This window comes from Miscanthus floridulus, chromosome 3, assembly GCF_019320115.1.
Source record: "Miscanthus floridulus cultivar M001 chromosome 3, ASM1932011v1, whole genome shotgun sequence".
NCBI lineage: Eukaryota > Viridiplantae > Streptophyta > Magnoliopsida > Poales > Poaceae > Miscanthus > Miscanthus floridulus.
This window is the reverse complement of record NC_089582.1, coordinates 94,664,803-94,677,712: the sequence shown is the minus strand read 5'-3', so window position 1 is coordinate 94,677,712 and position 12,910 is coordinate 94,664,803. Positions and strand designations below refer to the sequence as shown.

The window sequence follows — 12,910 nt, the reverse complement described above, 5'->3', positions numbered from 1 at the left end:
ACGTTCAACACCTCACCAAGGTGTTTCCTCGACGCCAAAAGCTATGACGCCGAGGTCATGGTACATAAACGAAAATCAAACTATCAGGATCTTTATATTTTTTTTAAAAAAAACTGAAAAATAAAAAATTCGGTCCTCCTCCGCAGTCCCCACCCGACGTCCCGACGCGACACGACAAGTCCCCCGAGAATTTCACAGCGGCAGCCAGCGGGAACCCAGGATGGACACGCGGTGGGGCCGTGGGGAGGCGTGGGCTCGAAGTCGGAAGCACTTGCACGTTGGGGTGGTCAGCTCAGGTCAAACCCACTGCGCTGCACCCCTCGGCTCGCTCGTTCCGTCCTGGCCACTCGCATTAATGCCGCCACGAACAAGCCGAAACGCTGGATCGATCGCGTAGGCACTCATCCCATCACTTCATCAGGCAAGGCACCAACGCAGATCGGCAGGTTGCCTGCCCAACTAGCCGCCGCCGCCCCCCGATTTCACCGTTCGAACCAGCCGGCGGGGGCGCGGGGCGACACGCCACATGAGCCGGAGCACGCGTTTTGGGGATGTCTGTCACCGCGCGTGTACGTGTCGCGGGGCGGGCAGGGGAGTGTGCGCCGCATGCGCGGCTGCGGCCTGCCGCCTGCTCGCGCGGGCCCGCCGATCATTTCTCGCACACCTGGAAAGCGGAGAGCGCGAGAGACCCCTCCCGGCTGCCGCAGATCGCCAGTGGCTGACCGCCCGCCCCCATAGGCAGAGCGCAGGCGCCCATCCGGCATCCGTCCTAGAGACGCAATCACGCAACGCAACGCAAGAATAAAAAGAGGACAGAGAGGAAACACCCAAACAGAGAGTCCTTCCCGTCCCGTCCGTCCCAAGGAACGAACGAGTAAGCAAGAGAGAGACACAGATAGGGAGGGAAACCGAGGGGCGTCCCCGAAACCAAATACTCCACTTGTGTACGCGCGGCGCGCCCGGCAGTGAGCGACGAGGGGCGGTGCGCGCGCACTGGCCATGAGCCGGGGCCGCGCACGCCGGCCGCCGGTTCCTGGCAGCGTCGTCATCCGCGCCGGCGCGCTCCTCCTCCTCCTCCTGGCGTCCGCGTCGTCGTCGTCGGAGGAGGAGGCGGCGGTGGACTACGGCGCGGCGCTGTCCAAGAGCCTGCTCTACTTCGAGGCGCAGCGGTCGGGGCGGCTGCCGCACAACCAGCGGGTGCCGTGGCGTGGCCACTCGGGCCTCACCGACGGCCTGCAGCAAGGTGTGGACCTCGTCGGCGGCTACTACGACGCCGGGGACCACGTCAAGTTCGGCCTGCCCATGGCCTTCACCGTCACCATGCTCGCCTGGGGCGCCATCGACTTCGCCGACGACGTCGCGGCCGCCGGCGAGTGGGGCCACACGCTCGAGGCCATCAAGTGGGGCACCGACTACTTCGTCAAGGCGCACACCGAGCCGTTCGTCTACTGGGCAGAGGTACAGTACAGTATGCTGCTGCTGCTACGTAGGCGCCTAGGCGTGCGTGCCGTCACCGGGGAAGTACTTTCTTGCCACTTCCACGCACCACCCATGGAATTGGGATGGATCGATCGGCCGAGGCCCAAGGCATCAGACATCATGCAGTCATTTGACTCAATGAAGGCTGCTGAAATTTACTGCTGCCTGCCTCTGCGTGGTGCCTGCTGGGACGCGATCGATCCATGGATCCGTCATCCATGCCTCTATGAGTGAATGAGTGACGACGGCCAGGGCCAGGTGGTCATTAATACCGTGTATGGAATACTAACTCGCTCGCGCGTGGCTGACAGGTGGGGGACGGCGACACGGACCACTACTGCTGGCAGCGGCCGGAGGACATGACGACGTCGCGGCAGGCGTACCGCATCGACAAGGACAACCCGGGCTCCGACCTCGCCGGAGAGACCGCCGCCGCACTCGCCGCGGCCTCCATCGTCTTCCGCCGCTCCAACCCGCATTACTCCCACCTCCTCCTGCACCACGCCCAGCAGCTGTTCGAGTTCGGCGACCGGTACCGCGGCACGTACGACAGCAGCATCGCGGAGGTGCGCAGCTACTACGCGTCCGTGAGCGGCTACCAGGACGAGCTGCTGTGGGCGGCGCTGTGGCTGCACCGCGCCACGGCCCGCGACGACTACCTCCGCTACGCCGTCGACAAGGCCGACTCCTTCGGCGGGGTCGGCTGGGCCATGACCGAGTTCAGCTGGGACGTCAAGTACGCCGGCGTCCAGGTCCTCGCAGCCAAGGTACGGTACTCCTCCTGCTCTTTCTTCTTTCTTGATTGATCACCATCCAGCTGGGTTTTTGAAATCGTTGGTTTGTTGCATCATCATCATCTTCCGTGAACGCAACGCGCGTTTTCCTCAGTAGTAGGAACAGTACCTTTTAATTATTACTGATGAGGGGAAAAAAACTACTACTAGTACACGGTGGCCTGACGGTAGAATTTCGTCATTGCGTGCCGATTGGGTCTGTTCCCCGCTCGCTTTTGACACGGTTCGATCAGCTGGAGCGCGAACCGCGAAAGGCGCAGGCAAAGGATCAGACGCAGGGTCCTCACCCACGTCAACCTCTCTTCGCTTTTCCAATTGTTAATCGCCTTGCGTACCCTCAAAAGACTAGAGAATTTCCCTCCGATTTTTCAATATAAAAAACGTCTTCTCAGTTTCGTGTCGACCCAAACCCAACCCTCGGAGCAAGCCTACCTTTCTTCAAGACCTGTACAAAAGCAGAGCACAGATCCCCTTCATGCAAATTGCTTCCATCGCTGATCACTCCTCGCTTGGCTGATAAGTTATAGCTGAAAGAATTGTTGACTGATTTGTTGTAAGAAAAAAATAATATTTATTAGCTAAAAAATACAGTTTATAAACTAAACGAACAGGACGATCCATCTCCATGAGTAGAGTAGGGCTACTGTGGCTTAGTCCAACGTAAGTCCAACTACGTTGGGTGCTGGTGGGTGAGCCGTGCAACCAAGGCCTATTCGGCAGGACTGAAAAATACTGTTCCGGTTGATTGTTGTGAGAGAAAAATACTGTTTTGGCAGAATATAAATAGTGTTTTTGTGAGCGGCTGGCCAGCCGGCAACCAGCCAGCCAGCCAGCCGAACACAAGCGCCTATGCTCCCGGTACGTACGTAGCCGTGCGATCCACCACGGATCGCTCCACACAGCATCTAGATTAACCTGCTACTAGATGATTTCACATGAGGATCCAAGCACCTTTTGTACGTACCAGGGCAGTGCCGCTGCTGCTCTGCTGCGCCCGCATCGCACCGCGCGCACATCAGTTTGGAGGACGATGGACGGCTCATGGCTGGCTGTGCTGGGTTCGTTTGTGGTTGGCAAGGGAAGTTAATGCTGCCACATGGCGTTATACTTTGCTGTCCCCCAAAAGAAACCCCCCGTACCCGATAGGTAGGATCCACCGGTTTACGAGCTACTAGAGCTACCCCAAAAATCAGAGAAGAAACCATGCAAGGCGCCCGTCCACGGAACTGCTGGGGGCCGATGGCGACATGGGGAGGAAAATGAGGCCCAGTTTAGTTTGCAAAAAATTTTGCAAAATTTTTCACATCGAATCTTTGGACGTATGCATGAAGTATTAAATATAAATAAAAAATAAAACTAATTACACAGTTTAGACGAAATCTATGAGACGAATCTTTTAAGCCTAATTAGACTATGATTGAATACTATTTGTCAAATAACAACGAAAATGCTACCGTGTCCATTTTGCCAAAAATTTTGAAACTAAACTGGGTGTGAATGCATGGCTCCAAAAACGGAACATCTCCGGTGTGTGGTCGATGCTTGCTACGGACCAACAGCCTGGTTGGGCTGTTTCGTATCGTTGTGGTTTTGTGAAGAAGTACTGTTGTGTGAGAGAAAAATATTATTTTAACTGAAAATTTACGATCGTTTATGACAAGCCACAGCCAAACGAGCAGGCAGCAAGCCCACTTCTCAACCATCGGCTGACCTACCTCCCTGTTGCAATGATGCTGTCCTGGACTGGACTGGACTTGATCCTGGCTCCTGAATAGCAGTAGCCAGTAGCTGATCCGCCCGGCCGGCCACATGGCTGGGCATCTGATCAGGGGGTGAGAGCCTTTCGTGCTGAAAGCTGCGGTCGTGTGCTAATTCGGCCTAGCCATTTTCAATTCTGTCCGCATCAGGGTTCCCCCTGCTCCGCTGTGGGGTCCGGCCGGGCCGGGGTAAGCTGACTCATCACACTGGCTGGCTGGCTGGCTAGCCAGAGAGTCCCAAAATCGCTTACTACCAGTACGTGCTACCCATCAACAGCTTGCAGTTTAACCTGCTGGTAGAGGAGTGAAGAATTCGACCTGCCAGCTCTCTAAGATATGGCACGATCACTTTTGACAAAAGTCCACACTACTTCGTCAAAGAACGAATCATCTCTTTGTACACAAAAACTATTTAGATTGTGAGGTTACAACTTAAAGAGCAATTGCTCGCCTGCCTTAGCTACCCGGCCCCAACTGGGGAATCTCACCTCTTTTTTCCTTCATGCAAGCACATGACATGTCATGTGCCCCAGGCATGCATCCTACGAGTTCTAGGTGATGCAGATCACGCGGCCCTTTTTTGGTCGCGTGATGTATAATACCTACACTATCTGGACATAGTAATGGACCACAAATACGGATGCTTCCTCCTGAGCTTTGAGCAATGCCACCGGTAGGAACTAGGAACAGCTCGTTCAACTGCTACTGACGATTGTGACATCATTCATATGTTTTTTTTGCCGAAAAATCTCAACATTCCAAACATGGATATCACTACTAGTTCTGTGTTAGATATATAGATACTACTGCTAAGGCCACCTATACCATTCTACCAATGGAACAGCATAGGGTGTGTGAGAATAACCTGCACGCAGGGCTGTAGGGCATCATAGACAAGTCGATCTAGGAGTATAGCGCTTCTACCTGCCACCTGCCGAGTGCCCACGCCATGGCAGCTGCAAATTCTTGTGGGCGAGGTGAGCAGAGCACCATGGCGCCATGCCGGCATGCCCCAAGAGGCACCGGACAGACGCGGTCACTCACTGACAAGTGACACCTCAGAACCTCTCACCAGTTGTAAAGCACTAGCTAGCCGCTCTGCTCAGCTAGTCAGCTGTGGTGGGGCAACGGCCGGCGCCGGCTCCGCAGGCACGTGGCCGCGCGCGGTCGACGTGGACGTGTACATATCCGCCGGCCTATAGCCGGCGCCGGATGACCGAGCCACCGAGGTCACGCGTCTTTCTCCTTGCCTTTGGAACAAAGGCCAGGATCGGAGGTCACTGTGTCTGAGCTGCCTGTACGTGTTCCAGACTGTTTTGCTCCAGAGTTCGGACAAAAGAACGCGAGAAATTTGGAACCCCGCGTACGATATGCTTTGTTTCCTTCCGTGGAGGGAGAGCGCTACCGGCCGACGCAGCGCCTGCTGTTGGGTGTCTGCCGGTCGAGGCCAAAACGGACCGCCGGAGACACTCCAGGGATCATGGCGGCAAAAATGGCACGGCCTGCTCCTGCCCTACCTGTGCCTGCCTGCCTGCGCACTTACGTACGCACGTACACTGGCCGGGGGTGGGTGAGGGTGAGTACCGATACAGCAGACATCCTCCTCTCACGGTCTCACCCACCAAGCTACTGAGATACGGATCGAAAGCTGGCGAAACTGAAGGAGCCGTGCATGGCTTGGACGGTCTCGCCCGTCTGGTTTCTTGGCGTGCCTTCCCATTTGCAATTTGCGTTAAAGTTCTCGTCTTCTTCGATCTCCCACTGTACATCAGTGCATGTACACATGTACGTGACACGCACGCATGCTGACGGACTTGGCCCAACGTGCACGAGAAATGACGTTTCCTAGCTCTGCGTGCGCGGGCCCGGCCGAGAACGATCGACATGACGTACGTGCCGTGCCCGTGCGCCGTGCAGTCCCGGGCAATTGCGCAGGCACGGTGTGGCGTAGGTCGATCGCCGTACCGTATGCCGACACGGACGGGGTCTCCGCCGAATTCCACACGTCGCGCGCGACGGATGCATGTCCGGCTTGGACGAGCCGGTGACCTGGCCATCACCTTTTCGAGCGGTCTCGCTGTCTTGTGGGAGAAGTGCGCCCATCGAACTGGTGGTGCTGCTGGATGATAGGGTAGCAGTCATACATGCTGGCAGCATGCATGCATGGAAGTCACTGTTTTCCGGGCAGTCACTGTACATATGCACAACCTGGTCTTCACGGAACTGCATGTGGTGCGCGAAGCACGCAGTCCGGCTGGTGCCTTGCTTGGTTGTACTGCTTGGGCCTTGTTTAGTTGACGAAATAGTACTGTAGTATTTTTGTTGTTATTTAGTAATTAGTGTCCAATTATAGCCTAATTAGGCTTAAAAGATTCATCTCGTGAATTTCGTCTAAACTGTGTAATTAGTTTTATTTTTTATTTATATTTAATGCTTCATGCATGTGTCTAAAGATTCGATATGACGGGAAATTTTGAAAAATTTTGCAAAATGAGAGGAACTAAACAGCACCTTGGTATAGTTACCACGAATTTTCAATGATATATATATTTTATATGCCGTCCGGCGGTATCCAAAATCCGTGTATATATGTAGGACAAGACGTTTAAAAATGAATGCGGGTTTCTTGGAATGCATCATTCATCGCCAACTTGTGTTCTAGATATTCGGCCGGTTCGCTTGATGGTTTTAGTCAGGCCTTATCAGTCAGCCAATATTATTTTCCTCTTACAATAAATCAGTACTAGCCGGGCTTTTCAGCCTAGAAACCAACCAGCGCTGATTGACATTTCAAAGAAAAATCCCTGCAAAGAACAGATGTTGACATTTAGTTTGTACTTGACCGAACAATATGCTAAAATATATAAAAATTTGGTTTTTTCCTATATATATATTTCTGTGAAACGTACTGGGCGCTCGTGAAGAACCATTCCTCGCACAGTTGAATGCCAAACAAATCAAAAGCGCGTGAGAAATATCCTAAGACAAACCAATTTGACCGAATAATATATTTATAATATCAAATAAGTAGTAAGCACATTATGAGAAATATATTTTATGGTTTATCTAATGATACTACTAGTTTGATGTCATAAATATTTATGAACTCGCTCAAACTTATAGAAAAGCTTGACGTCAAGTTTTTTTTTTAAGTTTGATTTATTTGAGGACGAAGTGAGGACTATGTACTAGGTGTGTTGGTTTTACAGGTTATACAATAACGTAGTGTACCACAAGCAACCAAACAGCAGTAGCATTCATTTACAAGCAATTAGGAATGCCCGCTAGGCGAGGAAGGTCCATGCAAACGTCGCAATCAAAGTGGTTGTTGGGGGCTAATAATATTCTTTAGCGTAGGTTTTTCTTGCCGTGTCAACTCCCGCACGCATACAAATTGGTGATGTCCGGAAGAAAACGAAACAAAAAGGTTGTTTGTTGGTTGATTTCTGGACTGATAAGTTTGATTGGTGTTAGTTTATTGTGAGAAAAAAATAATATACCAAAATTAATAAACCCTAGCTGAAATCAATAAGTGAACCAGCTGAAAATATCCTATTTCTAAAGTAGTGAACGTCAATGGCATACAGCTAGTAACCACTTCGCTTAGGATTCTCTCTCTCTTACCTTTATTTTCGCGCGTTCAACGGGTAGTGACGTCCACAAGTCTTGTCGTGTGCACAAGCATTACTTATGGCAAGAAGCTTCTGTAACACATTTTTGGGAAAATGACGCCAGAATTTTATTAGAAAAAACGATTTAATTGGGGTGAAAAAACTGACAGAGAATATAATATTCGTTAACAAGAATAAAAAATGGAATATGTCGCATTTAGTATTCCAGGCTGGCATTCATTTCGGACCAATAGTTGGCGGGAATGGGATCGCGAGCTTTAAATCGGCGCAGCGACGTGCCGGTGCTGCCTGCGCCAGTACGGCAGCAGTCCCACACGGCCAGCAGTGACGAGTGTGGGGGCATTCTGTAGATCGCTTAGGTTAGTGCAAGACATCTTGTCGTGCACCATGGGCGATATTCATTTTTTTTTGAAATAGATTTTTTTTTCTTACTCATGAAACACTTTGCGAAGGGCGGGCGTGGTGCAAGTGATAGAGTCTTACCGCTTGTGATCGGAAGGTCCCAGGTTTGAGTTGCGGTCTCCTCGCATTGCACAGGCAAGGGTAAGGCTTGCCACTGACACCCTTCCCCAGACCCTGCACAGAGCGGGAGCTCTTTGCAATGGGTATTCATGAAACACTTTTTCTCAATAGAACATCAGAGAAATACTTACATTTTTTTTGCTGCAAATCGTAGGATGAATGTGAGTGCATGTAACATGAGGAAAATATTAATAGTTATGATAAATCTCGCTTGTCGAGGAATTAGTCAATCTTAATTTTGACTGAATCTATATAAAAAAATATTAATAGTGATTAATGATGAACTATATTTTCATAATGAACCACAGAGATATACTATTTTCGAGTATTTGACTCTTCGAGAAGTAGGATTCACGTCCTTTTGTTATGATGGAGTATTATTATTATAGATAGGAGAGAGAAAATGTACCGCCTAGATTGTCAGTACAAAACAAAACAAATTGTTTCAGTTGAGCTGGAAATTGTAGTTTCACGAGAAGAAAAAAACATTTCACTATTGGGGGAGAAAACATGTTGGAATCTCGAGCATTTTTGGCCCTGCGGCGGTGCGGCCCCACGAGCGAGGATAGGACATGGGAGTCAGAGTCAAGAGGTAGCATTGCGCCGGAAAGCGACGCCGGCCGTGGTGACTCCACCGTGCACGTGGCCCGTCGCCTCCGCCTTGCTCGATCGCCCACCGACAGCGGCCAGCCCTGCGCCGAATGAATGAATATCGTCGTGGATCGATAGGTTCGCCTGTTCGATTGGAATTGTCGAGCTGGATCGCAATTTTACAAGCAGTTCATTGATTGCTAGCTACTGCTGCTGATGTAGCTACTCCGCATTGCACGATTCTTGTCCCGTTTTGATTCGTTTTTTAACACGATTGAGTGCCTACATCAGATGCGCTGTCGGTGTGGCTCCGGCGCTCTATCCCAGCCCAGTGATTTGCTATTCTTGTCCCTTGATACAGTTCGCCGGCATGGGCAGCAGTGTCTTGCTGCTGCGTCCCACTGACGATGTGATGTATGCATGGTGCCGTGTATGTGTATCACATTTGCCGGCTTGGATAGGTAGTTACATTTACCTAGCAGTAAGATTGAGCCGCCAGGTCAAAATAAGATCGAACCGCGTTTTTGTTGTCCGATCTACCTCCGTTCGTCATCTAGAACGACATGTATTTGAAGATTTCACATAAACTAGCAAATCAACTTTAGGAAATGCAACTTTTTGTTTTGTCGGACGTCTAAAACCGTGTTTGACACCTTTGCTTTTGCTGCGTCGTCATGTAACGAACAGCTGCTGCTGGAGGGCGATCCGGGAGCCCTGAAGCACGGCGCGGTGCTGGAGCAGTACAAGGCGAAGGCGGAGCACTACCTGTGCGCGTGCCTGGGCCGGAACGGCGGCAACGGCAGCGACAACGTGGAGCGGAGCCCCGGCGGGATGCTGTACGTGCGCCAGTGGAACAACCTCCAGTACGTCTCCAGCGCTGCCTTCCTCCTCACCGCCTACTCCCGCTACCTCTCCGACTCCGACCGCCTCCTCCGCTGCCCCACGGGCGGCGCCCCCGCCGCACCGTCCGACCTGCTGGCGCTGGCGCGCTCCCAGGCGGACTACATCCTGGGTCGCAACCCGCTGCGGCTCAGCTACATGGTCGGCTACGGCCGCCGGTACCCTGTCCGCGTGCACCACCGCGGCGCCTCCATCGTCGCGCACAAGGCCAACAGCCGCTTCATCGGCTGCATGCAGGGCTTCGACGACTGGTTCGGCCGGGGCCGGCCCAACCCCAACATGCTCGCCGGCGCCATCGTCGGCGGGCCCAACTGCAGGGACGAGTTCCGGGACGACCGCGGGAACTACATGCAGACCGAGGCATGCACCTACAACACCGCGCCCATGGTCGGTGTCTTCGCCAGGCTGCACCGCCTGGCGACGGAGGAAGGGGACCGCCGGAGAGGGACGGCCGATGAGGCGGAGTGTAGATAATATAAAAATGGTGGCGGTGGTGTCGAAATTAAGGCGGCTTCAGCCGGGATAATTCTTTTTTCTTTCTTTCTCGTAAGCTTATATTTTACTACTAGCTTCCATATAATTATTTTTTTTGAAGTGTTAATATGAGAGAAAGAAAAAGAAAAAGAGAGTTTTGGTTAGTGATATGAAAGAAAGAACAGGAATCATAGTGGAGCAATAATAAGGACGAGAAAAAAGGTGTGCAAAGTTGTCTGTATGTGTTTAATCTAGGTGTCTCAGAACTGAAAAGAACTGTAATATTTACTGGGAGAACAGTAAATACATAGTCACATAGACAAATTACATGCATCCTAGGAGTAGTACGTATATGTTTTCTTATTATATTGTTCATGGCTCCAGGAGTTTCTGAATGCGGAGGAGATCCACTTTAAGTTGTTCCCTCCGAAGATTTTTTTAAACAATTAAGTGCCATGTCATATGAGGAGACATAGAGAGCTTCAGTTTACAAGATTTTATCTACCATACTTGTCCACTGCTCGTTCACAAGGCAAGTTTGGTGGCATACTCTCTTGTTTTCAGATAAATCTCACCTCGTTTTCCTTCATGCATGCACATGACATGTCATGTGCCTCAGGCATGCATTCTACGAGTTCCAAGTAACGCACATCATGCGCCCTTTTTTTTGGTTGCTTGACTGGGTAACTATTCTTATGAATCAATAAAGTTTAGCTAAAAAATAATATCAACATTTGAATATTTGAAGGTATAAATACTGATACTATTTTTAAATTATAGTCAAACTTAAAAAAAAGTTTAGCTCGGTTATTTTGAAAAGAAAGCCTGACAGTCATAGTATAGTCACTACCGGAGATCGGCTCTTTGTTGAGTGCCAGTTGGTTTGCCGAGTGTTTTTTTTCGGGCACTCGGCAAAGCCTTCTTTGCCGACTGTTTTTTTTAACACTCGGCAAAGAGGCTCTTTGCCGAGTGTTTTTTTTTACACTCGGCGAAGAGCTTCTTTGCCGAGTGTTATTTTTTTTTTGACACTCGGCAAAGAAAATTTCAAAGCATATTTTGAAGCAGTAAATTAATTCAAATGAAAAAGTTTTTAACTACAAAGTTGTATAACTCATCAAGATGTACAATGTTTGTTTTGATCTTTTCTTCATATGACAAAGTGAAAGTAAATTTGTTCACAAATCTAACATATCTCTCTTGTAGTTTATGAAACTACAAGCGAGATATATAAGATTTGTGAACAATGTTAGAACGACCATGTCGGATGAACAGATGATCAAACAACCAAAATAAACTTTGTAGATCTCGAAAAGTTATGAAACTTTGTAATTGACAACTTTTTGATTTGAAATCATCTTGTCATGCAAAACTGCGTTTGAATTTCAAAATTTTAAAATTCAAATTTTGTAAACGACCTCGGATGGAAAAACTTCCTAAACTAAAAGTGTAGATCTCGAAAAGTTATGAAACTTTGTAGTTTATAACTTTTTTATTTGAATTTGTTTAGGGTCTCAAACATGTAATTTACACTTGACAAAAAAACTTCTTTGCCGAGTGTTTTTTTTTAACACTTGGCAAAGAGGCTCTTTGCCGAGTGTTTTTTTTTGTCTTTGCCGAGTGTTATTTTTTGACACTCGGCAAAGAAAATTTCAAAGCATATTTTGAAGCAGTAAATTAATTCAAATGAAAAAGTTTTCAACTACAAAGTTGTATAACTCATCAAGATGTACAATGTTTGTTTTGGTCTTTTCTTCATATGACAAAGTGAAAGTAATTTTGTTCACAAATCTAACATATCTCTCTGGTAGTTTATGAAACTACAAGAGAGATATATAAGATTTGTGAACAATGTTAGAACGACCATGTCGGATGAACAGATGATCAAACAACCAAAATAAACTCTGTAGATATCGAAAAGTTATGAAACATTGTAGTTGACAACTTTTTAATTTGAAAACATTTTGTCATGCAAAACTGCATTTGAATTTCAAAATTTTAAAATTCGAACTTTTCAAACGACCTCGGATGAAAAAACAACCAAAATAAACTCTGTAGATCTCGAAAAGTTATGAAACATTGTAGTTGACAACTTTTTGATTTGAAAACATCTTGTCATGCAAAACCGCGTTTGAATTTCAAAATTTTAAAATTCAAATTTTGTAAACGACCTCGGATGGAAAAACTTCATAAACTAAAAGTGTAGATCTCGAAAAGTTATAAAACTTTGTTGTTTACAGCTTTTTTATTTGAATTCGTTTAGGGCCTCAAACATGCAATTTACACTCGGTTTAGTATAATATATTAGGAACTAAAACGGAATCCAGACACAAGTGAGAGTGTGGTATAGTGGTAGAGGATGTACGTGCACAACGGGAGGTCTCGGGTTCGAATCGCGTCGGCCGCGTAGCCATGAAATTCACGCAAAAAATGTCGGAGATGGGTGGGCGCTGGCCGGTGGGGGCCTCCATCGATAAAAAAAATTCCATTTTTTTGGGTAAAAATTCCTATTTTTTTCAGGTTTTTTTCGGTTTCAACTTTGCTGAGTGTCGACACTCGGCAAAGGCTTTGCCGAGTGCCCGACAAAAGACACTCGGCAAAGACGCCTTTGCCGACGGGTTATTTGCCGAGTATTCTTTGCCGAGTGCAGCACTCGGCAAAGCCTTTGCCGAGTGCCCCTGGCACTCGGCAAAGCCACTGACTCCCGTAGTGAGTGTTTTTCTCTTACAACAAAACAACATCAGCCGGCTTATCGCAGAAACTA

The 12,910-nt window shown here is 48.8% G+C and overlaps 1 protein-coding gene across 1 annotated transcript; it reads left to right on the top strand.

Moving 5' to 3' along the window:
* Window positions 1-824: 824 nt before the first annotated feature.
* LOC136541924 (endoglucanase 22-like) lies at window positions 825-10,599 on the top strand. Its single transcript, XM_066534112.1, has 3 exons — window positions 825-1,458; window positions 1,791-2,246; window positions 9,463-10,599. Exons 1-3 carry the CDS (start codon window positions 1,000-1,002, stop codon window positions 10,147-10,149), a joined length of 1,602 nt encoding a protein of 533 aa, XP_066390209.1. The 5' UTR covers window positions 825-999; the 3' UTR covers window positions 10,150-10,599.
* The last annotated feature ends 2,311 nt before the right edge of the window (window positions 10,600-12,910 follow it).